We start from the raw sequence: 26,480 nt of genomic DNA, 5'->3' as shown, positions 1-26,480 counted from the left end.
CACTGAGCTGAGATCACACCACTACACTCCAGGCTGGGCGACAGGGCCAGACCCAGAAAGAGAAGTTCTTTCCAATATCCTTAAGGAAACAGCCCGTTCCCCCAGAGTGCTCTACTCTTCTGTGGGGCTGGTCTTGCTTAGAAACCTACCATCCCCTGCCAAGTGGGTATCAGCTGTGAGGCACCTCTGGTGTGGGGGGAATGCAGGTGGCCCCTACCCAGCCTCTCATCTCCTAGCCGGCCCCAGCATGGCCATCACCCAGGGGACACAAGTACTTGAGTCCCACTGTCCAAGTCCTCAGCTTCAGGGGGGCAGTGCCAATGCCACCACATGGCTGACCCAGCCCCTCTGCAGCCACTGACTTTGGCTCTTCATCACCATGGTAGCCCCCTTCTGCTTACTTTAGAGAAATATCCCTACTTTCTCTGATCTGAGGACATATTCTTGGCCTTATTTGAATGTGGCTGTGTTTAGAGCTTTTACATGTGCTGGAAGCAGAAAGAAGTGATTACCGTATGTGTCTGGTCTCCCTCCAAAAACCCTAGATCCAGATAATTACACTCAAATTATTTTGCTGCAGTATTTCAGATGTCCCCTCCACCCTGTTTCTAAATTTGGCTTCAGGGTGTACTCAGAAGACAGAGAAGCTCAGAACACCAGCTATGCGTGGTATTGCAAAATAAATTTATTTGAAGATAAACTGTCTTATAAAAGGTCAGAGGCAATTTGAGATCCCAGATTCAGCTTGTCTCATAAAAAGATTCAACTTCAAGTAGCACAATTTCTTGTCTGCTTTTAATCCTGAACATTCTTGAAGCACAAAACAGCCAACTGTTTACACAACACACATCTGTGACATCTGACTCTGGCACCAGTGGCGCCGCAGCTTTCAGCTCTGAGGCCGCAGGGGCTGCAGCCCTCAGCTTCGGGAGGGCCCAGATGAGGCCACTGTGACCTCTGGCTTTGCCAGCAACAACAGGTCCCAGCATCCCAGCCCTTCCCTCCCCTGGCACCTCCCAAAAGCACAAGAATGCAAACCAAGACTGGCCCACCGAGACAGGGGTGGACTCCCGCCTGAGTGTGCCAACAGGGTGGGTGGACCGTCCTGGTGACTTCCTGGTGGGGAGGCCAGGTGGCCTCACTGGGCCTTACCTGGCTGCCTGGCAGCCCAGAGAGGAAGGAGGAAGGATGTTCATGGTGCGACAGCTCTGGCCACGCTGGCGGGAGCTACGTGATGATCCTGGCGATGGCTTGCAAGGAGGGGAAGTCGTCGTCCCGGGCAGCATGCAGCGCCTGGTGGCTGCTGGCATCGCCATGCGCGAGCACCTGCTGGCAGGTGGGGCACACACGGCAGTCCAGGCCCGCCTGCTGCGTGGTGGCCTGCCACGCGCTCTTCTTGTTCTTCTTGGACTTGGTGCTGAGAGGCTTCTCGCGGTTGCAGAAGTCCGTGTGTGCAGACAGGAGCTCCTGCTGCTTGGCCGTGTCGGGCAGTAGGACCAGCAGCTCATTAAAGACCTTCTGGAAATTCTCCCCCAGCAGGTCCCGACAACTCTTGTAATACTGGGCTGCGGAGATCAGGCCCTGCCGCCAGAGAGCCGGACTCAGTCATCCCCTCTGGCCTGGGCCCTGGATGAAGACGGGCTGGCCACCCCGCCCTGGGCCCGCCTGACCCATCTGGACTCCCCGGGCCCGCCTGACCTGTCTGAATTCCCCTGAGTGGCTCTTGAACTCGCTGAAGCGGGCCTCGTCGCTCTGCAGGAAGTCCCTGATGGACTGGATGAGCTGAAGGTTCCTCTCCCGGAAGTTCTCGGGGACTAGGTAGGCCCGCGGGGCAGGCGGCGGCCTGGGTCTGGGGGTCAGAAGGTAAAGAGGAGGTGGAGGCTTCAGCCTTTAGAGTGGCCCAAGGGGAGGATACCCTTCCTCCACCCCTGGTGGATGCCAGGCAGCCCACCCACACTTACGCTTTTGTGGTGGTGGTGGTGGCGGGGCTGGGTACGCAGGCCGGGTGGGGGCTAGGCAGAAGGCCAGAGAAGCCGGGCGGCGGCTTGCTGACTGGGGGCACCAGGCCCGGCGGGGGTGGGGGAGGCGTGCCCTTCAGGAGCACCACAGCGCTGAAGCCTGAGGGGTGGCAGGACAAGACCCAGAGAGGACCCTCGCTGACTGCAGGCTGCCTGGCCTCCGGGGCCAGCTTCTGTCCACAGCCACCCCTTCCCTGCAGGGCAGGTGCAGGGCCAGCACCCACACCATTGCTTCTGGTGTGGCAGGCCCAGCCCACATAAGCTCATGCACCCTCAGACCCGGCAGGCGCCGTGGGGGCCGGCCTCACAGAGGCAAGGAAGGCAGGGCAGTTAAGGGGAGGCTGCAGGTCATGTGGGTGGCCGATGGCGGCACACAGGGGTCCCCACCACCCAGATGAGACTCTGCCTGTGGCTCCAGCCTGACCCCGGCCCCTCCTGACACCTAGAAAGCAGGCCTAAGGCAGCACGCGTACCTGGGGGCGGCGGCATCCGGGGCGGGCAGGGGCCGCCGAGCGCTGGGAAGTCCTCCTGTGGCGTGGGGCAGGGGAAGGACCCCAGGGGCCTTGGGAGCCCTGGGGGTTCCTTGGGGGCACTCCGAGCCGGGGCCGGGCCCTCTGTGTGTCCATTAACAATGACGGCAACTGGCCCCTCGGCTCTGCTGGCAGGAGCTTCCGGGGCCTGCAAAGCCCCTGGGGGACAGGTAGTGGGCGGGGGCTGTGGCAATGTGGTGCCCGGCTTCTCCGAGCCCACTTTTTTCTTCTTGCCAACCTTAGAGGGCTGGATGGAGGCCGGCCCCAGTGTGGAGGAGACGGAGCCCGTGGGGCGCGTGCTTAGAAGCTCCTGCACAGTCGGACTGCCGCCCTCCTCCTCCTGTGTGAGGGGCGGGCCGCCCTTTCTGCTGCCCCTGCTCCCCTTCCCAGCCTTCCTGGTGGGCTGGCCGCTGCCGGTAGCCTGCACCGAGGGTGGGGGCTGTGCTACCTTCTTGCTGCTACTGCTGCTGTTCCAGGCAGAGACGAGGCTGGTGGGGGTGGTGCCAGGCTTGGGCACCGAGGACACCAGGGCGGGGAAGTCCTCCTCCTGGAAGGCACTCCTGCCTCTGGCAGGGATGGCGTACGGCAGCGCCAACCCCACAGGGCCCGGGGTTGCTGCAGTGCAGCAGGAGGAGGAAGTGGAGGCAGAGAGGCTGGGGAAGTCTTCGTCCTTGAGCTTCGGGCTGGGTGGTGGGAGGGTACTGGGAGCAGGGAAGCAAAGCTGGTCAACAGCTATCAGGCCCCGTGGCTCCACACCTGCCCTCCCGGCACCCACCTGTGGCTGCCCGCACCCGCCCACCATGCACCATTCACCCCTGGGCACCCATACCCTCACCCTGGCACCCCCACACACCCTGGAGTGGCTGCGCCTGTCACCGAGAAGGCTTCTTGGCTTACAGGACCATTTGCAGAGGTTTCCTTGGGGCCTAGGAAGAACACAAGGCCCCCAGGTCAGGTCAGGGTGTGGGGACAGACCCTCTGGGGACTGGGAGTGCAGGGTGCTCTTCAACATCCCCGGTGAAGGCCTGGAGCGTCCCAGGCACCGTGCCTGTCAAGAGCTGGCCACTAAGCTGGGCATGGTGGCTCACACCTATAATCCCAGCATTCTGGGAGGCTGAGGTGGGCGGATCATCTGAGGTCAGGAGTTTGAGACCAGCCTGGCCAACATGGTAAAACCCCATCTCTACTAAAAATAGAAAAATTAGCCAGGCGTGGGGGCAGGCGCCTGTAATACCAGCTACTCGGGAGGCTGAGGCAGGAGAATCACTTGAACCTGGGAGGCAGAGATTGCAGTGAGCCGAGATCGCGCCACTGCACTCCAGCCTAGGTGACAGGGCGAGACTCTGTCTCACAAAAAAAAAAAAAAAAAAAAAAAAAAAGAGCTGGCCACTAACCTCCTAGCCTGGGCAGAGCTGCCACCAGGTAGGGCTGACTCACCTGGGCCTTCGCCCTGAGTCCGGGGTGAGCGCCGGGGGCCACGGGGCTCCTCAGGACCCCGCACCGCTGCCTCCTCCTTCTTGGGCCGGCCGCCTTCCTCCTGGTCCTCACTCCTGCGAGCCTCCTCCTGCTGCTGTGCGGCCACGGAGGCCCGGACAGCAGCTGCTACTTCTCGGTCCTCCTCTTCCCTGGGACAAGGATGCCAGCCTTCAGGCTGAGCACAGCCCGAGACCAATGCCTCAGGCGGGCAGTGCCTGGGCCCAGTGTGTGGGGCGATTATCTGGGGTCTGATGCCTCCGCCCGGCAGGGGTTCCGGGCCGGTGCTTCCTCGCACAGCTGCGGTGACCGCCCAATTGACACAGACCCCTTTCACCCACCCCAACCCTAAGATCTGTGGCTGTGGCTAGAACTGGAAGAAAGAGGAAGAAATTTCTGCTCACCAAGGACACTGAACACACCCTACTGCTACTCAGGACCCCAGAAACTCTGGCCACAATCCCTGACCCCATCCCTACTCCCAGCTTGGCCCCTGGCCACGGTCACCACAGGAAAACGTCAGCGGCACGCAAGGCCCCCCACCTTTTGTACCTCCAGCTTCCTCGGCGGCTCTGCTGGGCTCCGCGAGTGCCAGCCCGGGCCACTCGGCCCTGGCGACTGTACCTGTCCACTTCCTCGTAGTCTTCGCCACCAACGACCCCTGCGGCCAGCAGACAGCCTGTCACTTCCCGGGACCCCGGGACGACAATAGGAGGAACAGGCCACACCCGGCCAATGCCCAGGCCTGGACAGCAGAGGCTTTCCTACCCACAGTGCACGCGCCCGGGGATGGCACGGGAGCCTTGCGGGGTCCACGCCAGCCACGGGCCTCTATGACCTGGGTGCCAAGCCACAGGAGCCGTGGGAAGGGAGAGGAGGGTCCCCGAGCCCCAGGTGGGATCTGTCCACAGCAGATGCTCAGTAAAAACCTCCTGGTCCACGGAAGGGCCCCGGGCACCCAGGGCAGCTGATCTGAGACCCTGAGGGAGCAAGAGCTCCTGGCACACAAGGGGTGCTCAGACGCTCCAGCCTGGCCGGAGGGTAGGAGGTCAGCTCCTGCACCCACAGCTCGGTCTGAGGCTCCAGAGCAGGGCATGGTCATGTGGCCCCACCTGGGGGCATCCAGGCCAGGCACCTGCTCACCCTCGTTCCGGCGCGAGTGCCGTGGCGCGTAGCTGAACTGCAGGTCGATGTGGCGGTTCTGGCGCGCCTCGGCGCGGCTGCGACTGTGGCAGGCCGTCCTGTGGGCCTTGAGGTCGATCTCGGTGCGGAAGGCGTGGGTGAACTGCTCCGTGCTGCAGCGGCCCTCCTCACACAGAAAGTGCTTCTCCCGGAAGTGCTCACGCAGGTAGGCATAGTCGCTGGCAGGAGATGGGGTGTCGGTAGGCGGGCTGCAGCCCGGTTAGCCCCACGCCCTGCGGGAGGGAGGGTCATCTGTCTGTCTGCTGCCCGGCCCACCTGTAGTAGTCCTGGGCCCCGTCTGAGTCGCAGAAGTGGCAGAAGTAGTGGTCGCGGCGCAGGTGCTTAAGCAGCTCATCATTGTCCAGGTAGCGCTCGTCACAGAACTTGCAGAGCGGGTGGCCACGGTGCGATGTGTCATCGGGGTCACCCTGCATGCGATGCCGGGCCAGGTCCTTGCGCGAGTACCACTTGCGCTCATATGTGAAGATCTACAAGGCACAGGGGGCTGGGCACAGGCTGGGGACCCCAGGCCTCCTGCCTCTTCCCACAGGCCAGTGGCAGAGCAGCAAGGGGCAGGAGAGGGCCCCGCCAGCCGCCAGAGGCCTCCCTGCTACATGCAGCCTGACCCTCAGGGGGCCATCCAGGGCCAGAAGCAGCAGGTGGACCAGCCCCTCCCAGCCGTGTGGCCGCATCCCTTGCACCACCCACCGCCTAGGCTCTCTCCGGGGTCTCCGGGGGGCACACCTGGAGGTGCTGGAGGCACAGCCGGCAGCAGAAGAGCTCATGCTGTCTCCGCATGTGCTGCTCCAGGTCCCCGAAGAGGCTGAAAGGCGGCAGCTCGGGGCACCGCGGGCACTCGTGCTGCAGCAGCTGCCTAGGAAGACACCGAGAGCCGCCCACGGCCCCAGGACATTCAGTGTCACCGCCGGGAACGGGGCCACTCACCAGGCCCCGGCCCGTGACCCAGGACAGATGCAAGGCCATGGGTGGGGTGGAGTCTGCACACGGCCTGGGTCAGAAGTCTGGCTCTAGCCCTGAGCCCATGAGCTGCCCCTGCCCTGAGAGACCAGCCCTGGGACAACTGTACCCTCTATAGGATTTTCAGGCCACAGGCCTGGCTCACACAAGCTCGTGTGCCCCTCAAGGTGCCCCTGAGGCAGGCGCTGCGCCACCTGGGCATGCCTTTCCCCAGTGCAACCACCAGCTCTACCCCCAGGAGGGCCTGGTAAGCGTCCCCAGTCACAGGACGGAAACCCAGGCGCCTGGCCCCAGCATTGGTGCACCACGTGGCCCCCGAAGTGCCTCCGGTTGTGAGGAGAGTGGGACGTGAAGGGCCACACCACAGGGAGGCCAGGACCCAGGGAGAGGCCCTGCTCACCTATACAATGCGTACACCTTTCCATCTGCAAAATAGATATCATATTTCTTCTCATGCTGCAGCTGGTGGATGGGGATGGTGGCAAAGGCAGGAAGCTTCTTCCCAAAGACCACCTAGAGCCAAAAACCAGAGGGGTGGTGAGCAGGACTGGGATGGGACCCCCACCTGGGATGCAACAGAGGCTCAGAGGCAAGGGAGCCCTCAGCAGGCAGCAGCCCCTGACACCCTGGCCTAGGCCTCCCCTCCTCACCCCAACCCGCTTGCCTAGGGCCAGCGGCAGAGGACAGAGACACAATGCCCGGCCTCTCCACCAGGGGGCGGCCAGGACGGTCCCGAAGCGGCCACGCCCCACCGGCCCGGGCCCTCACCCGTGGCTCCACCCTGCGGGGAGCAGAGCAGCTGTCGCTCTGCGGAGCTTTCCAGGACAGAGAAGAAACGTGTTCCAAGCAGCTTGCTAAGGGAATACCAGTGGCCGCCAGCCAAGGATACATCAGGTGACAAGGCCCAGCTACCCTGTCCGGCGCCCCCGCCCCCACGTTTCCATGGCGCCTCCACGGCCCGAGACTCAAGCCGGCCACCTCAGCTCCGTGCATACTCAGCAGGCACTGCAGAGCCTCTGCGTGGGCCCCTTCCCAGGGGTCTCTGGCACCTGCAAAGCTGGCTGCCAAAGGACTTGCCCTTGTCTGCCTTGTGCCTCCACAGACGGCCCCGCCATCCCTGCTCAGCTCAGCACCCCTGCTCCACGAAGCTCTGCTGGCGAGGACCCTCGCTGCCCCCAAGCCAGCAGAGATTGGTGCCACCCACCCCTTGGGTTGGTCAAGCCCCCTTCTGGCTCCATCACTGTCCCAAGCCTGGCACTGGTCACTTGCCTCGGCTCTGGGCCCTTAGAGCAGCTCAAGGCCTCAAGGGCACATCCAGGGCAGAGGGACGTCCTCACCGTGGCAAGGGTCACGCCAAGGTCATGTTAAGTTTAGCCTTAGCCAAAGAGAATGTCGGGCTGGAACGGCCGTGAAGCTGGGAAACCTGAGGCTTGGCAGGGAGAGTCAGTCCCACACGTGCTCAGGGGCCCTGGGGTGGTCTCTGTCCCCCAGAGCAGATGGCTAAATCTGGCTCCCCAGAAGGGTCAGAAGCACCAGGAGAGCTCAGCCTCCTCTTCTGCCCGGACAGGCTGCTGTGCTGCGAGAAGGGTGCCCCCACCCCACCGACAGGAGCCGGTTCCACAAGGGCGGGGTGGGCAGTGCAGGCTGCAGGAGCAGCAGCCCAGGCCTTTCCTCCCCTCGTCACATCAGGCAAGGCTGGGCAGGATGAACTTGGCCGCCTCTGCGTCCCTGTCACACGCTGGGCTCAGATGGGCACTTCATCACAGCTGCCTCCCACGCACGACGTCTTCAGATGGGAGTCGCAGCCCCACCCAGAGCCCCATTACAAAGGCTGCCAGTCACTGCGGGCCACGCCACCCTGACCTGTCCCCTGGCTCCCCTCCTCCAGAGCAGCCTCTCTGCACACCCCAAACACGGGGAACGGCCCTGGGCCTTGTGCGGCCTCTTTTCACAGCAGCTGCCCTTGTGGCAGTTGGCACCCAGCCCTGCCTTCCAGTCACTCCCAAGGGAGCCTCTCCAGCCCGACCCTCACAGGCGAAATCTGTGGAGCCACTCAGGGTGCTGCTGGGACCCAGAGCGCGAGCCTCCTCAGGGAGCTGAGTACCGGCACTCCCGGGAACCAGACAGGGCCATTCCCCCACCACAGCTCCCAAAGCAGCACAGGCACGCGGACAAGGAAGCCAGTGTCTGCCTGTGAGGCGGCCAGGCCAGCAGCCTGTGAGGGAGGCCCCCAAGGCTGCCAGAAAGCACCCAAGCCCATCAGACTCCGAGGAGAAACGACTTCCTTCCCCAGCGGAAACCCGTGCCAGGGGCGTCCCCACTCCCAACTCCCCCCTTTGGCACCCCTCCTTTCAGCCGCACGCTCTCATCCACCCTGGGTGGCGGCGACTCAGACTGCAAGCACAAGGGCATCCCAGGCACCCCTAACATGCAGCCAACCTCCACTCGTGCGTCCCGAGTGCCACCTGTGTGCGGGCACAGGGCCAGGCCCCGCTGAGGAGCACGGAGACTCCTCTGTCCTTGCCGCCTGGAGGCACCCACGCCCCATGCGATGCTAGCACATCGCAGGTCCCGAGAAACCGATGTGGGATGGCACTGGTGGGGGTGGCGGACTGGGTCAAGGCAGCCTCTCTCAGGCCAGGGAGCAGCTGGGGGTGTAGGAGCTGCAGGGAGCTGGGCAGAGGCAGGGCCAGGCCGGGCAGATCCCAGGTGCACTGACAGCACCCAGATGAAGGACTCAGGGTGGGCCGGCACAGGAGGGCCACATGCCCCATGTGGAGTCTAGATGGGTGTCCATCTGCACAGCAGCTGGGGCAGGTGCTCCGAGCACCAGGGGCAGCAAGCCCCAGGGTATTTGTCCCTCCTGAACAGCTGGGAGGGGTCACCCAGGCAGGGCACCTGAGCGGAGCAAGGAGACAAGGGAAAGGAGACACTGGGCGGGCTCACGAAGAGGACGAGGCTTGGGAAAGAACAATGGCTGCGAGCAAGGTGGGCCCAAAGCCGCAATCACTGGAGCAGGAGGACATGCAGATCTGGGGCCCCAGGGCCGGAGCGGGAAACACCACCTGCTGGTGGGGGCCTGAGGCTGCCCATCCTCAGACAGGCAGGGAGACCAGGACTGGCCGCCAGACCTCAGGAGCAGGCAATGGGACAGTAGTGCAGCCTGGCATGGCCAACATCGCCCTCCCTGAGGGTGAGGAGGGGGCTGGACGAGGCTGCGCCCCACAGCACGGTGGCCAGGCTGGAGTCAGGCACGGTCCACTAAGGAGCCAAGCAGCAAGACCCTCCCTGCCTGGTGGTTCCAGCACAGCCACGCTGGGAGCAGGGGACCTAGAGGACATGGAGGCCAGGGGAAGAGGGCTGTGAGGAGGGGACTTGGGAGCCTGGGGGAGATGCCTGGGGTGGGACTTGGGGGCCAGGCGGAGATGGCTGGGGCTACAGAGGGAGACAACAGGTCTAGGTGACCCCAACGGGAGAGGGTCACATGTCTGAGGACAGAAGTACAGAACCCATGGGGAGAGGCTTGGGGATGGGCTATGCAGCAAATGATTGGGGTAATGGCACTCTACGTGAGCTCTGGAGACGGCCAGGCTAGGCCCCAAAGAGAGTGAGAGGCAAATGGGGTGAGGCCTGCTTAGGAACAGGAGGCCCCCAGGACCCCCCACAGGGACAGGTGTGGTGTCTGCCTGGGGCCTTGCTGCTCCACACTCTCCAGCATGCCATGGGCACACAAAAGGACAGTGGTGAGCGCCTGCCCACACGTGGGGACGGGGACCCTGGGGATGGCTCCCAGGGCCATCTAGACAGCCTAGACCTCTAAGGAGCCCAGATGGGGACAGCAGCAGCAGGGAGCATCTTACAGGGAGGGCCAGGGCCATAGGGGACGGGAGCGGGGTGGGGAGGGGGGAACAGTAGGAGTAGGAAAGCATGACCCGAGCCAGCATGTCACCCTCCTGACCTGGGACCTTGGGTAACTGTGGGCTGGCCCTCTGCACCCCCTCCCACTGCCTGCCTGTGAGGTGCAGGTGGGCTGCCCTGGGAGGCCTGCAGCCTCATCAGGACTCCTGCAGTAACACCGGGGACCAGAGCAAGCCAGAGGGCAAGATGCAAACAGCAGGAACCGGCCCTGGAGAAAGACACGCCCAGAAAAGAGGCCCAGAACGTGGGGCTCCACCACCCCAGGGCCTCTGTCAGCCATGGCCGAGACCAGCACCTCCACCTCCCATGGAGCGCCCGCCTCGGCTTCCACCCTGAGCACCTGCCAGGGGTCGGGCCCATCCGGCTCCTCGCCTGAGCAGCAGCTGCAGGCTCCACAGGGAAGGCCTGGGTCCAGGTGTGTGGAACTAACAAGCACACGGAGCCAGCAGATTCCACACGGCATCCTGGACACTTTCCTCCCAATTTTCGCAAAACCTTAGTCCCATAAGGGAGGCCAAGGCAACGCCAGGGTTCAGGAGTTGAGGGTTGCAGTGGGAATTTCTGAGCACGCATGGGACACAGAATATACTCAGGGGATGGTGCCGAACTCAGTAAGGGAAAAAGGAGGCTAGAGTGAGGCGGCAGGCTCAAGACGGGAAGAAAACAGGATGAATGCAAAGGAGAGGAGAGCAGCAAACAGCAAACTTCCCAGGAGCCCCTCCTTCAGCCCAGTAAGGCGGGGCAGGCCCTAGAGGAAGCCGGCTGGGGGTACCCAGTGCCAAACCACACCCCGGCTGACAGCTCATGTCCACAGCCCCCGGCCACAGAGCTCCTGGAGGGTGTGGGGCCTACAAGGAATGAGAGCAGGCAGAGGCCGCCAGAGTAAGCATACTCAGATGTTCACTCATGTCTTGCATCAGACCTGCAGCCTGGGTCGGGACCTCACGTGCCAAGAACTCCTTAGCGTCTTCTTTCCGGAAGGAAGCTACAGGTGTGCTGGGAAAGCTAGCTGTTGCAGAGTGAGGTCATGCTACGCAGGACTGGCCGGCAAGGCAGGCCGTGGCAAAGCCAGGAAGCGCCCTGAGGAAGCCACGGGCCAAGGTCCTCTGTGACTGTTCCTGCACCCCAGATCTCCCCGGGGTCTGGGTCAGCCTGCTTCAGTCACATGACAGACTTATAGAATCTCCAAATGTCTTTTTCCTAAAAGGGCACAGGGTACATGCCCACAAACTGCTCAGAGAATTGCAGCGTCTCTTCAGCTCCTTTGATGTAAATGTCTACTTATTAAAAAGAAAGAAGAGGAAAAAAAGAAAGAATCTATACCTCAATACTGCTCTGCATCACTTCTGGGGAGAGGAAAGTTAGATTCCTGGCAGATGTCACCAGCCAAAGCCTTCTATGAACAAACCGGGGGAATTTCACAATGCTGGAAGCAAACAAATCTCTAAGCTCAGCAAACCAACGGGCTCCAGCCAGGTGCCCACAGCCAGCAGCTGGCAGTGCAGTGAGGGTGGAGGAACGCTGCATGGTACCCTCTGACCCCTCCACGGCTTCCAAGTCTGTACAGTCAAAAACGTCTCCCATTCACTGTGGAGATGAGCGCCAAAGGGGGCGGCGGCGAGGAGGAAAACTTCCTAACACTTTTCTCTCTTCCCGCCAAGAACCGGGAGGGGGCCTTCCCCTCTGATGGGCAGGTCTCCTTCCGAGGCTAGTGTCACCTCCACTCCACAGAGGAAAACGTCAGTCTCGGAAGGAGTTTGCTCAGGGTCACCCAATGGGGGCCCAGAAACGCAGCTGGGCTGAGAATGCCCAGAGTCTGCTTCCAGGACGGATGGCCTCCGCAGAGCCCCCCTTGCCTTGCTTCCTCGACCCGAATGGAGGCCCCTGAGAAATAAACTCCCGAAGACAAGCAGGTCACCGAGTTCTCCATCTGATCAGGCCCCTTCCTGAGGCCTGGCAGGAACCCCCGGAACACAGGGGAAGTCCCCAGGCTGTCCCCAGAGGGCTTGCCCCCTCCTCCAACCCGCCCGGCCGCCTCCGGCCTCCAAGCCCCAACGCCCCGCCGTCAGCCCCACGGCCGGGACCCCGCCCTGGGTGGCCCCACCAGGCCTCTCTCGGAAGCCGGCGCCGCCGGGCCCACGGCCGGACCTCAGTGAAGCAAAGTCCTCATCCGGTCGCCGGGAGCCCCGCTGTCCCCGGGCCGCGCCCCCGGCGCCCCGCACCTGGCGCAGCTCCTCGCGGCACACGGCGCAGTAGCGCTGCTCGCACAGCACCCGCATCTTGGTGGAGCAGCGGTAGCACACCGGGTGGTCGCAGCGGCCCAGCGCCGTGGCCTCCAGGTCTCCGCAGCACAGCACGCAGCTCCCGCCTCCCCGCTCAGGAGCCGCCGCCGCCGCCACCGCCTCCAGGGCCGCGCGCCGCCCCTCGGCGCCCCCCGCCGCCGCCATGGTCCGGGATCCGGCGCCCTCTAGGCCGGCGCGGCGCCGCGCGGCCTGGCTCCCGGCGGGCCCGCCCCTTCCGGGCCAACGTCACCGCCCCGCCCAGCAACGGGCCCGCCCGGCGGAAGTGCGCATCGCGACTTCCGCCTCAGCGAGGCGCCGGCTAGAGCGGTGACCCTGGTAGCGGCCGCTCTAGCCTGAGCCGACCGCTCGGAGGTTCGCGCGACCCGCGCGGCCAGGCAGCCAGCCCGGGGCTCCTCTGGGCCACGCGTGTCATGTCAACCCTCGCCGGGCTCCACGGACTGGCATTGTCAGATGAAACACGGGACAACTGGTTTGAATCTCAGATGAACAAAGGGTCATGTCTTAGTGTAAGTATAGCCCAAATATTGATGGGCTAGACTCATACTAAAATGCTGCTCCTTATTTGAAATTGACATTTAACTGGACCTGTTGTATTTGTATTTGCTAAATCTGGCCACCTTATTAGGAAACCGGTCTCTGGTATTTGGAACACACACAAGCCTGGTCCCGCCTCCACTTCCCTAATGCCCTGTTTAAATCCCTACATGAAGGACAACGTGAAAGGCAGCACGTGGTGACGTCCATCTCCCAGCCCAGGGCAGTCTCGCCAGGCCTGCCCAGAACGGGCCTCTGGAAGGCAGGAACGGAACCTGTCCTCTTTACGCTGGGCCCAGCACAGGACGTGTTTGGATGGATGCTGCAGTACAGGGCCTCCTCCCTACCCTTGAGGGCCAGGCACGCTCAGGACCTCCCTCCCTCTGCCATCCAGAAGGCTGGTCCAGATCTAAACCCTACTGGAAAAGAGGCAATATATTGTACAAATGAGCCTGAACTTTACTTACTTTATTTGAGACCGGGTCTTGCTCTGGCTGTCACACAGTGGTACGATCACAGCTCACTGAGGCCTCAACCTCCTGGGCTCAAGTGATCCATGGCCAGTAAGCTTGGACTTTAGAAACAGACAGAAATGGGCTTGAAACCGCAATTTTGCCACTTGAAAAAAGCTGTCAGACACAGTGGCTCAAGCCTGTAATCCCAGCACTTTGGGAGGCTGGGTGGCCCGGATTGCTGGAGCCCAGGAATTTGAGACTAGCCTGGCCTACATAGTCAGGCTCCAGCTCCACAAAAAAAATTTTTAGGACGGGCGTGGTGGCTCACGCCTGTAATCCCAGCACTTTGGGAGGTTGAGATCACCTGAGGTCAGGAATTGGAGACCAGCCTGACCAAAATGATGAAACCCCGTCTCTACTAAAAATACAAAAATTAGCCGGGCGTGGTGACATGTGCCTGTAGTCCCAGCTACTCGGGAGCCTGAGGCAGTAGAATCGTTTGAAACCAGGAGGCAGAGGTTGCAGTGAGCCGAGATCACGCCAATCACGCCACTGCACTCCAGCCTTGGCGACAGAGCGAGACTCCATCTCAAAAAAACACAAACACACGCACAAATTTTTTTTTTTTTTTTTTTTGAGACAGAGTTTTGCTCTGTGGCCCAGGCTGGAGTGCAGTGGTGCGATCTCGGCTCACTGCAAGCTCCGCCTCCCGGGTTCACGCCATTCTCCTGCCTCAGCCTCCCAAATAGCTGGGACTATAGGTGCCCGCCACCACGCCCGGCTAATTTTTTTTTTTGTATTTTTAGTAGAAACAGGATTTCACCGTGTTCGCCGGGATGTTCTCGATCTCCTGACCTCGTGATCCACCTGCCTTGGCCTCCCAAAGTGCTGGGATTACAGGCATGAGCCACTACGCCCAGCCAAAACACACAAAAATTAACTGGGCGTAGTGACATGCGCCTGTAGTCACAGCTACTCGGGAGGCTGAGGCACGAGAAACGCTTGATCCCAGGAGGCAGACGTTGCAGTGAGCAGAGATTGCGCCCCTGCACTCCAACCTGGGCAACAGAGTAAGACTCCATCTCAAAAAAGAAAACTGGGAAAAGTTACTGTAAGGATGTAAGAACTTCAGCATCTCTTGGAGCATTTAGGAAAAATAGCAAATATATATAGAAAGACAAGCAAAGAAAATAAGACAGCTATCAATGAGAAAGGAAGTGTAAATAGTACACTACTTGGTTCAGCAGAAAATATTTACATAGTTTTTGCTAATTCTATATAAATATTAATCTTTTGGGGTTTTTTTTTTTCAGATGGTCTCGCTCTGTCATCCAAGCTGGAGTCCAGTGCTATGATTGTAGTTCACTGCAGCCTTGAACTCCTGGACTCAAGGGATCCTCCTGCCTTAGCTTCCCATGTAGGTAGAATTACAGGAGCGTGCCACTATGCCTGTCTAATTTTTAACATTTTTTTGTAGAACTGGGGTTTTGCTGTGTTGCCCAGGCTGGCCTTGAACTCCTGGCCTCAGGCAATCCTCCCACCTCAGCCTCCCAAAGTACTGAGATTACAGTTATGAGCCACCACGCCTGGCTAATTAATGGTTTCACCAAACATTGCAATGAAGTCATATTAGGAGGACTCAGGGAGGAGAAATAAGGTGATTGGGTTTCAAGAGAGACAAAGCTTCATTTCATTTAGTGGGAAGCTGTTTGTTGTTGCCTGAGATGGATAAATCAAGAAACAGCAGTTTATAATGTAAGTCAGCAATTTTCAATGGAGGAGAGGGCATTTTTTGTCCCCAGGAGGTGTTTGGAAATGTCTGGAGCCATGTTTGGCTGTCACAGCGGGGCATGCCTGGCATCTAATGGTGTATTCGTTTCCTAAGGCTGCCATAAAAAATGGCCATGGGAGGCCGGGCGCAGTGGCTCACACTTGTAATCCCAGAATTTTGGGAGGCCGAGGCTGGCAGATCACCTGAGGTTGGGAGGTCGAGACCAGCCTAACCAGCCTGACCAACATGGAGAAACCCTGTCTCCACTAAAAATACAAAATTAGCCAGGCGTGGTGGCTCATGCCTGTGATCCTAGTTACTTGGGAGGCTGAGGCAAGTGAGTTCAATCACTTGAACCCGGGAGGCGGAGGTTGCGGTGAGCCGAGATCGCGCCATTGCACTCCAGTCTGAGCAACAAAAGCGAAACTCCGTCTCAAAAAAAAAAAAAATGGCCATGGGCCAGAGGCGGCGGCTCAAGCCTGTAATCCCAGCACTTTGGGAGGCCGAGGCGGGTGGATCACAAGGTCAGGAGATCGAGACCATCCTGACTAACGCAGTGAAACCCCGTCTCTACTAAAATTACAAAAAGAAATTAGCCGGGTGTGTTGGCGGGCGTCTGTAGTCCCACCTACTCGGGAGGCTGAGGCAGGAGAATGGCGTGAACCTGGGAGGCGGAGCTTGCAGTGAGCCGAGATTGTGCCGCTGCACTCCAGCCTGGGCAACAGAGCAAGACTCCATCTCAAAAGAAAAAAAGAGGCCACAAACTTGGCTTAAAACACACAAATGTATTATCTTTAGTTCTGGGGTCCAGACTCTAACGTGGGTCACCATGAGCTAAAATCAGAGTGTCAGGATCACTGCGTTCCTATTTGGAAGCTCCACGGGAGAATCTGCTTCCTTGCCGTTTCCAGCTGTTAGAGGCTTCCTGAGCTCCTTGGCTCATGGCCGCTTTCTGTCTTGCAGAGTTGACTCTGGGGGAGGCCAGTGGTCCAACACTCTGATCTCTACTTACATCTTTTTTTTTTTTTTTTTTTTTTGAGATGGAGTCTCTGATGGCTGAAGTGCACTGGCACAATCTTGGCTCACTGCAACCTTCACTTCCCAGGTTCAAGCCATTCTCCTGCCTTAGCCTCCGGAGTAGCTGGGATTATGGGCGCCAGCCATCATGCCCGGATAATTTTTGTATTTTACTTTATTTGTTTTTGAGACAGAGTATTGCTCTGTCACCCAGGCTGAAGTGCCGTGGGGCGATCTCAGCTCACTGCAACCTCCGCCTCCTGGGTTCAAGCGATACTCCTGCCTCAACCTCCCGAGTAGCTGGGACTACAGGCATGCGCTACCACACCCAGCTAATTTTGTATTTTTAGTAGAGACGGGGTTTCACCATGTTGGCCAGGCTGGTCTCGAACTCCTGACCTCAGGTGATCCACCCACCTCGGCCTCCCAAAGTGCTGGGATTACAGGCGTGAGCCACTGGGCCCGGCCAATTTTTGTATTTTAAGTAGAGACAGGATTTCACCAGGTTGGCCAGGCTGGTCTCGAGCTCTTGACGTGAGGTGATCAGCGTGCCTCAGCCGCCCAAAGTGCTAGGATTACAAGCATGAGCCACCACACCCAACCTAAATTTTGGAATTTTTTTTTTTTTTTGAGACGGAGTCGCGCTATGTCTCCCAGGCTGGAGTGCAGTGGGACAATCTTGGCTCACTGCAAGCTCTGCCTCCCGGGTTCATGCCATTCTTCTGCCTCAGCCTCCCCAGTAGCTGGGACTACAGGCGCCTGCCACCATGCGCGGCTAATTTCTTTTTGTATTTTTAGTAGAGACGGGGTTTCACCGCGTTAGCCAGGACGGTCTCGATCTCTTGACCTGGTGATCCACCTCCTTGGCCTCCCAAAGTGCTGGGATTACAAGCATGAGCCACCCCGCCTGGCTTTTTTTTTTTTTTTAGATGGAGTTTCGCTCTTGTTGTCCAGGCTGGAATTCAATGGTGCAATCTCGGCTCACTGCAACCTCCGCCTCCTGGGTTTAAGCAATTCTCCGCCTCAGCCTCCCGAGTAGCTAGGATTACAGGCATGCACCACCATGCCTGATTAATTTTGTATTTTTAGTGGAGATGGGGTTTCTCCATGTTGATCAGGCTGGTCTTGAACTTCCGACCTCAGGTGGCCTGTCTTGGCCTCCCAAAGTGCTGGGATTACAGGCGTGAGCCACCACACCCAGCCGCTAATCTGCTTCTATTAAAGCCAGCTGGCCTGGCGTGGTGGCTCATGCCTGAAATTCCAGCACTTTGGGAGGCCGAGGCGGGCAGATCACCTGAGGTTAGGAGTTCGAGACCAGACCGGCCAACATGATAAAACCTCATCTGTACTACAAATACAAAAATTAGGTTGGGCACGGTGGCTCAGGCCCATAATCCCAGCACTTTGGGAGGCTGAGGCGGGCAGATCACTTGAGGTCAAGAGTTCGAGACCAGCCTGGCCAACATTGTGAATCCCCATCTCTACTGAAAATACAAAAAGCTGGGCATGGTGGTGGGCACCTATAATTCCAGCTACTTGGGAGCCTGAGGCAGGAGAATCGCTTGAACCCGGGAGGCAGAGGTTGCAGTGAGCAGAGATCGTGCCACTGTACTCCAGCCTGGGTGACAGAGCAAGACTCTGTCTCCAAAAAAAAAAAAAAAAAAAAGCCAGCTAATTAGCAACGTTAATTTTATGTTCCCAGGTGCAGTGGTGCGCACGTGTAGTCTCAGCTACTCGGGAGGCCGAGGCAGGGGGATTGTTTGAGTCCAGGAGTTCTGAGGATATAGTGGGCTATGTCAATCAGGTGTCTGCACTAAGTTTGGCATCAATATGGTGACCTCCCAGGAGCAGGGGACCACCAGGTTGCCTCAGGAGGGGTGAACTGGGCCAGTTTGGAAAGAGAGCAGGTGAAAACTCCTGTGCCAATCAGTAGTGGGATTACGCCTATGAATAGCCACTACATATCAGCCTGGGCAACATAGTGAGACCCTGCCTCTAATAAAACATTTTATCTACAGCCTAATTCCCTCCTACTATGTGGCATAAATCTTCACAGGTTGCAGGGATTGGGGGCGAACATCTTTGGGGGCTACTATTGTGCATACACAAATGGGTGAAGGCCAGGGATGCTGCTAAACATTCTCAGTGCACAGGATGGCAAAAGTCAGTAGTGCTGCAGCTAGGAGTTTTTCTGTTTCTGGCCACCAACACTATGGGAGGCCGAGGTGGGCAGATCACCTGAGGTCAGGAGTTCAGGACCGGCCTGGGCAACATGGTGAAACCCTGTCTCTACTAAAAATACAGAAATTAGCTGAGTGTTTTGGCAGGCACCTGTAATCCCAGCTACTCGGGAGGCTGAGTCAGGAGAATCGCTTGAGCCCAGGAGGCAGAGGTTGCAGTGAGCAGAGATCGCCCCATTGCACTCCAGCCTGGGTGACAGAGTGAGACTCTGCCTCAAAAACAAAAGAAACAAAAAAACGGGGGGGGGGGGGGGGGGGGGGGGGGGGGGGGGGGGGGGGGGGGGGGGGGGGGGGGGGGGGGGGGGGGGGGGGGGGGGGGGGGGGGGGGACAGAGAAGACTCCTCAAAAAAAAAAAAAAAAAAAAAAAAAAAAACAAAATAGTAGTTAACGCTTATGATTTAGACATTTGGAGATAAATACTAGAAGAAACAGCTAACAGCTAAAAGAGTTGGAAGTAGCTGTCTCTGGTGAGTAGGACCAGGGTGTGAAGGGTGGGCAGGAATAGCTTTGCTCTCTTCCTTATAGCAAGCAGCCTTTGATTTATAACGTATACTGCCTTGACAACATTAATTATTTTATTTATTTATTTATTTATTTATTTTTTATTTTTTTGAGACAGAGTCTTGCTCTGTCGCCCAGGCTGGAGTGTAGTGGCACCATCTCGGCCCACTGCAACCTCTGCCTCCCGGGTTCAAGCGATTCTCCTGCCTCAGCCTCCTGAATAGTTGGGATTACAGGCACGCACCACCATGGCTGGCTAATTTTTGTATTCTTAGTAGAGATGGGGTTTCACCATGTTGGCCAGGCTGGTCTCGAATTCTTAACCTTGTGATCCGCCTGTCTCAGCCTCCCAAAGTGCTGGGATTATAGGCATGAGCCACCGGGCCCAGCCCTAATTATTATTTTCTTTTTTTTCTTTTTCTTTTGTTTTGTTCTTTCTTTCTTTCTTTCCTTTTCTTTTTTTTGAAGTGGTATCTTGCTCTGTCACCCTGGCTGAAGTGCAGTGACATGATCTTGGCTCACTGCAACTTCCACCTCCCGGGTTCAAGTGATTCTCCTGCCTCAGCCTCCCAAGTAGCTGGGATTACAGGTGCCTGCCACCACGCCCAGCTAATTTTTGTATTTTTAGTAGAGACAAAGTTTCACTGTGTTGGCCAGGCTGGTCTCAAACTCCTGACCTCATGATCCGCCCGCCTTTGCCTCCCAAAGTGCTGGGATTACAAGCGTGAGCCACCACACCCAGCCAATTTTTTGTATTTTTAGTAGAGAGAGGGTTTCCCCGTGTTAGCCAGGATGGTCTCGATCTCCTGACCTTGTGATCCGCCCACCTCGGCCTCCCAAAGTGCTGGGATTATAGGTGTGAGCCACTGAGCCTGGCCGATTATTTAATGTATTTACTGGGTTTTTTTTTTCGTTTTTTGTGAGATGGAGTCTCGCTCTGTCGCCCATGCTGGAATGCAGTGGCATAATCTCGGTTCACTGAAACCTCCGCCTTCTAGGTTCAAGCAATTCTTATGCCTCAGCCTCCCGAGTAGCTGGGATTACAGGCGTGCGCCCCAACACCCAGCTAATTTTTTTGTATTTTTAGTAAAGGTGGAGTTTCACCATGTTGGCCAGGCTGGTCTTGAACTCCTGAGCTTAAGTAATCCACCCACCTCGGCCTCCCAAACTGTTGGGATTATAGGCATGAGCCACTGAGCCCGAGCTATGTATTTACTTTTTGAGACAGGGTCTGTCGCCCAGGCTGGAGTGCAGTGGCGCGATTGCGACTCACTGCAGCCTTGCGAACTCCAGGCCTCAAGGGATCTCTCTACCTCAGACTTCAGGCACACACCACCACACCCAGCTAATATATATATACGTGTATATATACATATATATATATATACATATATACACATATATATACACATATACATACACATATATACGTATATACACATGTATATACGTATATACACATATATACGTATATACACATATATACGTATATACACATATATACGTATATACACATATACACATATACACATATATACATATATACACACATATACATATATACATATATACACATATATACATACATATATACACATATATATACATATATACACATATATACATATATACACATATATATACATATATACACATATATACATATATACACACATGTATACATATATACACACATATATACATATATACACACATATACATATATACACATATATATATACATATATACACACATATATACATACATATATACACATATATACATACATATACATATATATATACATACATATACATATATATGTACATATATATATTTTGTCATTGTTTGTTTTGGTAGAGATGGGGTTTAGCCATATGGCCCAGGCTGGTCTCTAACTCCGCCTCAGCCTCTCAAAGTGTTGGGATTGCAGGTGCGAGCCACTGTGCCACGCCCTGGCCAATAATTTTAAAGACGACAAAACAGATTTGCTCATTAATCTCCTCCTTACCAGGGCGTTCCTGTTCCGGGCCAGGCTTTGTGCCTGCGGCAGCCATGGTCCCAGCCTTAAGCAAGTGTCTCACGGGTTTCCAGGCGGGACACTGGTGTCAAGGAACTGAGAGGTGAGCCTCAGGAAGCCGGGCCAGCTCTCATCACCTCCTCCCCAAGGAGAGCTGTGGCTCCAGACCCCTGAAGGTGGGGAGAAGGAAGCCTTTGTCACCAGGTGCCCTCCGTGGGCACCAGGCTGGGCAGGACACAGAGGCCCTCCTCCTGCCGCCTGAAAAGGGAGCCCACAGGCACCCTTAAGATTCTGTGTTTTGCTCCTCTAACCCAGCCCTGGGCTCCCCCTGCCATGTGTTCCGGACACCCCACCCAACAGACGCCTCCCCGTGCCTCTGTTGCCAGTGACCTTTCCCTGCGTCCTGCGACTCTCACTCCCTTGGGCCACAGCAATGAACAAGGTAGAGGAGCCACTGCTGGTTTTTTGTTGTTGTTGTTTTGTTTTGTTTTTTGAGACAGAGTCTCGCTCTGTCGCCCAGGCTGGAGTGCAGTGGTGCAATTTTGGCTCACTGCAACTTCTGCCTCCCGGGTTCAAGTGATTCTCCTGCCTCAGCCTCCCGAGTAGCTGGGACTACAGGCACCCACCACCACACCTGGCTAATTTTTGTATTTTTAGTAGAGACGGGGTTTCACTGTGTTGGCCAGGCTGGTCTCAAATTCCTGACCTCGTGATCTACCTGCCTTGGCCTCCCAAAGTGCTGGGATTACAAGTGTGAGCTACCACGTCCAGGTGGTTTTTTTTGTTGTTGTTGTTTTTGTTTTTTTGTGAAGGAGTCTTCCTCCCTTGCCCAGGCTGGAGTGCAGTGGCGCAATCTCCGCTACTTCTATTTTCTGTCACAGGGGCTTCCATCCCAGCATAGACTTTCACTGATCAGTTTCCACAGTTCCCCCTACAGAAGCTCCCCGGGCCACCTCCAGGGGGCGTCCTGGACCCTCCCCTGACTGGCTGGAGTCCCCTCAGGGGTCCAGAGACACCCACGTCCTCTTAGCCAGGAGCAGGTGGCAGCGCCAAGGGACCCTGATGGGGCCTGGCTCTGGCCCATGTCGTGCTGCACTACCCGCCCACCACACACTCCAGGCAGCTGTCAAGGACAAGGGGCCCTGGGGGAGCGCGGCAGGGACAGCTTCTTGCAGGGCCTCTGGTCCCCGTGGTCCTCCATGCGGCGCAGACAGCTCCATCTGCATCCCCCGTTCTGCCCCCATCACAGTGTTTTCCTGACAGGCTGGGGGTGGTCAGCCTCTGGTGCAGCAAGGATAGGTCCTAGCCACAGCGTTCATGGAGTGCCTACTGGGTACCAGGCACGGTTCAGCTCCCAGACCCACCACTGGATTATCAACGCCAACAAGATGATGAAGTGGCCACTGTTTTTACCCCCAGTTTACAGATGAGGAAACTGAGGCAGGAGAGGCCAAGGTCCTTATCCTCTTCCCCTCAGCTGCGACTATCAAGCAGGGCTGGCATCTCACCACTTCAGTGTGGCCTTCGTGGGGAGGGCTGCTGCTTCTAAACCTCCTAAGACTCACCAGACCCACTGGGGACCCCCATGCCTCAGGAGTGGGAGTCTGGCTCTGCCCCCAGACCTTCTGTTTTGTTTGTTTGTTTGTTTGTTTTTTGAGGTGGAGTCTTGCTCTGTCGCCCAGGCTGGAGTATAGTGGTCCCATCTTGGCTCACTGCAACCTCTGCCTCCCGAGTTCAAGTGATTCTCCTCCCTCAGCCTCCCAAGCAGGTGGGACTACAGGCGTGTGCCACCATTCCCGGCTAAGTTTTTTTTTTTTTTTTTTTTTTGAGATGGAGTCTCACTCTGTCACCCAGGCTGGAGTGCAATGGTGCAGTCTTGGCTCACTGCAACCTCCACCTCCCGGGACCAAGCAATTCTCCCGCCTCAGCCTCCGAAGTAGCTGGGACTACAGGCGCCTGCCACCACACCCGGCTAATTTTTGTATTTTTAGTGGAGATGCGGTTTCCCTATGTTGGTCAGGCTGGTCTGAAACTCTTGACCTCGTGACATGCCCGCCTCAACCTCCCAAAGTGCTGAGATTACAGGCGTGAGCCACTGTGCCTGGCAAGTTTTGTATTTTTAATAGAGATGGGGTTTTGCCAGCCGGGCGCGGTGGCTCACGCCTGTAATCCCAGCACTTTGGGAGGCCGAGGCGGGCGGATCACAAGGTCAGGAGATCGAGACCATCCTGGCTAACACGGTGAAACCCCGTCTCTACTAAAAATACAAAAAATTAGCCGGGCGTGGTGGCGGGCACCTGTGGTCCCAGCTACTCGGGAGGCTGAGGCAGGAGAATGGCGTGAACCCTGGAGGCAGAGCTTGCAGTGAGCCAAGATTGCGCCACTGCACTCCAGCCTGGGCGACAGAGCAAGACTCCGTATCAAAAAAAAAAAAAAAAAAAAAAAGAGATGGGGTTTTGCCATGTTGGCCAGGCTGGTCTTGAACTCCTGGCCTCAAGTAATCCACCTGCCTCAGCCTCCTGAAGTGCTGGGATTACAGGCATGAGCCACAGTGCCCAGCCTGCCCCCAGCCCTTCTGTGCCCCTCTGGACAGGGGTACCCTGTTCCCCCAAGCTGAGGCTCTTGGGCTCAGGTGCTAGGGTGCATCTCACCTCCACCATTTACCCAACATGATCTGGGGCAGGTCAGTTCTCCCTGGGCCTCAGTTTGCTCGTTGGTGAGTGGAGTCAATAATAGTTCCGCTCATGGCATTGTCTGGAGGTGAAGATGAGATAGTTCATGATGACCCAAAAGAAGATCCCTGGTGTCTGGGGCCCAGGGGCTGCCCCGTGACTGGCATAGTTGCTGAGGGAGGGCTGGATTCACCCTTGCTGGGAGGTCAGGAAAGAGTGCATCAGGCTCTGCCCTCTGGGAGGGGGTTGTTAAGCCCAGGTGGGCACAGAGGGATATTCTGAGGGACTGTCTGGCCCTGTGCCGTTTTTTGTTTGTTTTTTTTTAAGATGCAGTTTTGCTCTTGTTGCCCAGGCTGGAGTGCAATGACGCAATCTCGGCTCACTGCAACCTCCGCCTCCCGGGTTCAAGCGATTTTCCTGCCTTAGCCTGTCAAGTAGCTGGGATTACAGGTGCCTGCCACCATATCCAGCTAATTTTTTGTATTTTTCATAGAGATGGGGTTTCGCCACGTTAGCCAGGCTGGTCTTGAATTCCTGACCTCAGGTGATCCGCCTGCCTTGGCCTCCGACAGTGCTGGGATTACAGGTGTGAGCCACCACGCCTGGCCAAGGATCTGGGCCATTTAAGTGGAGTCCTGAAGGATGAGTAGGCGTTAGCCAGGCTAAGAAGGAGGGAGTGATGCTCTAGGCACACACGCACAGCGACAAGCAAAGCCACAGGCTGTTGGTTTAGGCAAAAATTGAGACTGGCTGGATAATGTGGTCTTGGAGGACCATCACCAGAGAGGAGGCGCTGGAGGTCTGCAAGGCCTTGTCTTGCCCCTCCAGGGATAGAGGTTCCAGGAGGGGCTGACTCTTTCTCCTGGAAGCCTCACAGAACCGCAGACCCCAGGGATGGCTTGGTGTTGCCAACATGAGGCTTCTAAGCCTCCATCTAGCTCTGTGGGGAGATGGGTTGGTGGGGAGAAGCTGGGGGTGGCAGTGGACAGGACAGGCTGTGGGGACAGCTTTGGGAGCTATGCTAGGCAAGGACACGGGACAACTCTTGGGGGGTGTCACCCAGAGGGGTCTTGAATGGTGCTGAAGGCTCCCGACAGCCCCCCTGCTATAGCCACTGTAGCTCTGCCTGCACCTGGGCCTTCGCTCTGCTGTCCTCCCACCGGCAGGAGTCTGGCTAAAGGGGCATCCCTCAGCCCTACTCCCTCATCAGTGTTCCCAGTACCCCCTTCCTGGCACTTCCACTGCTGGGGGGAGGAGGCTGAGCAGGCAGAGAATGGGATGTGTCCCCCCAGAGGAGCCTCGAGCCCAGTTCCAGCCAGCGGCCCACTCAGTGAGGTGCTCAAGTACCCACGTCCCCCGCCAGCTGCCAGGGTTCCCTCTCCTCCCTCCGTCCCTCCCCCCATCTGGGGAGCCCAGCGGTACTGAGGGGGCGGAACGAGGCGGGGCCACCGAGCGGTTATAGCTGGGCCTGCAGGGGGCCCACGGCTCGCCTCCAGCCTCCTGCGCTCCGGTACCTGGGCGTCCCAACTCCACTGCGCACCCAAACCCAGCCGAACCGGTTCGTGGCCCGCCCCGCCGGGCGGCCGTCGACGCGAGCGCCCTGGCGCGGGGCCCGGGGGAGCGGGGGGCTCCCGCGAGCCGGCCGCGGCTGGCACTGCTGCTGCTCCTGCTCCTGCTGCCGCTGCCCTCCGGCGCGTGGTACAAGCACGTGGCGAGTCCCCGCTACCACACGGTGGGCCGCGCCGCTGGCCTGCTCATGGGGCTGCCTCGCTCACCCTATCTGTGGCGCCGCGCGCTGCGCGCACCCGCCGGGCCCCTGGCCGGGGACACCCTCTCCCCCGGGCCCGCCGCCCGCAAGGCTCCTCTCCTGCTGCCCTCGTGGGTTCAGGAGCTGTGGGAGACGCGACGCAGGAGCTCCCAGGCAGGGATCCCCGTCCGTGCGCCCCGGAGTCCGCGCGCCCCAGAGCCTGCGCTCGACCCGGAGTCCCTGGAGTTAAGCGGAGCCGGCCAGGTACGTGAGAGGGGAGGAGGCCTGGACCGCCGCGGGCAAGGGGGTCTCGGGAGGTCTGAGCCGGAGCACCGAGCCGCGCGTTCAGGGGGCACCCTCGGGCCCTTCCATCCCCCGCTCCGCGCCCAGAAAAGCTTTCCCTGGGCAGGCTCCACTCTGGCACACCGGGGCAGTGGTGGAGGGCCACAGCCTCCTCCCCACGGCCTTGGCTCTGTTCTCGCTAGAGACTTCGGAGAGACATCTCCCGCCCAGCCGTGGCCCCCGCAGCAAACCGCCTTGGCTTGCCCCGCCTGGCCCCCGGACCGTCCTGACACCGTCCCCCGCCCGCGGCGCCTCCGCGCCTGACCCAGGAGTCGCCGCCGCGTGCTTCCAGGAGCCGCTCACAGACCCGGCCTGCCGACCGGTCAATAAAATCCGCTTGACTCCTGCGCCCCCGCGTGGGACCCCTTCGTCTGCCTGTGTACTTTGCCGTCTAGCTCAGGGCGCAGACAGGCGCGCCCACGCCCTGGCAAATGTCAGGGGCCCCTCCCTCGCCGACCAGGGGAAGCGCCGGGCACTCAGCATTTATTTCAAACCCATATCTCCCGGCACCCCCTCCCTCCCTTAGCCAAAGGCTTCTGCAGAGGATTAAGAACCCCTTGTCCCCTTCTTCTGGGTCATGCCGCGGGAGGAGGGGCCCCCCACCTGAGCCCCACCTTGCTTCTTGCTTTTTTTTTTTTTTTTTAAATTTGAGATGGAGTCTCTCTTTGTCGCCCAGGCTGGAGTGCAATGGCACGATCTCGGCTTGCTGCAACCTCCACCTCCCGGGTTCAAGCGATTCTCCCGCCTCAGCCTCCTGAGTAGCTGGGATTACAGGCAT

At 58.3% G+C, this 26,480-nt stretch overlaps 2 protein-coding genes across 4 annotated transcripts; one reads left to right on the top strand and one right to left on the bottom strand.

Annotated features, from left to right (window-relative positions):
- Nucleotides 1-663: 663 nt before the first annotated feature.
- On the bottom strand, nt 664-12,618 carry ZNF598 (zinc finger protein 598). Of its 3 annotated transcripts, none has more exons than XM_030798962.1 (12): nt 12,322-12,618; nt 6,582-6,694; nt 5,948-6,073; nt 5,480-5,691; nt 5,165-5,382; nt 4,565-4,682; nt 3,986-4,173; nt 3,402-3,474; nt 2,492-3,249; nt 1,962-2,118; nt 1,699-1,849; nt 664-1,581 (listed from the first exon to the last, which is right to left on the bottom strand). In XM_030798962.1, the coding sequence occupies exons 3-12, from the start codon at nt 5,999-6,001 to the stop codon at nt 1,228-1,230; spliced, it is 2,283 nt and encodes a 760-aa protein (XP_030654822.1). In that variant the 5' UTR covers nt 6,002-6,073; nt 6,582-6,694; nt 12,322-12,618; the 3' UTR covers nt 664-1,227. The 3 variants fall into 3 exon arrangements, with proteins under 3 accessions (XP_030654822.1, XP_030654821.1, XP_030654820.1); XM_030798961.1 differs by having other exon boundaries at nt 5,948-6,077; nt 12,322-12,614; XM_030798960.1 differs by lacking the exon at nt 12,322-12,618 and adding an exon at nt 11,423-12,306 and having other exon boundaries at nt 5,948-6,077.
- A 12,268-nt stretch (nt 12,619-24,886) lies between these two features.
- NPW (neuropeptide W) lies at nt 24,887-26,061 on the top strand. Its single transcript, XM_030797793.1, has 3 exons — nt 24,887-24,943; nt 25,076-25,624; nt 25,846-26,061. The coding sequence occupies exons 1-3, from the start codon at nt 24,887-24,889 to the stop codon at nt 25,930-25,932; spliced, it is 693 nt and encodes a 230-aa protein (XP_030653653.1). The 3' UTR covers nt 25,933-26,061.
- Nucleotides 26,062-26,480: the final 419 nt, after the last annotated feature.

Source organism: Nomascus leucogenys, chromosome 18, assembly GCF_006542625.1.
Source record: "Nomascus leucogenys isolate Asia chromosome 18, Asia_NLE_v1, whole genome shotgun sequence".
In the NCBI taxonomy this organism is placed as follows: Eukaryota; Metazoa; Chordata; class Mammalia; order Primates; family Hylobatidae; genus Nomascus; species Nomascus leucogenys.
Note: the sequence above shows the minus strand (reverse complement) of the source record. Positions and strands in the feature narration are given on the sequence as shown.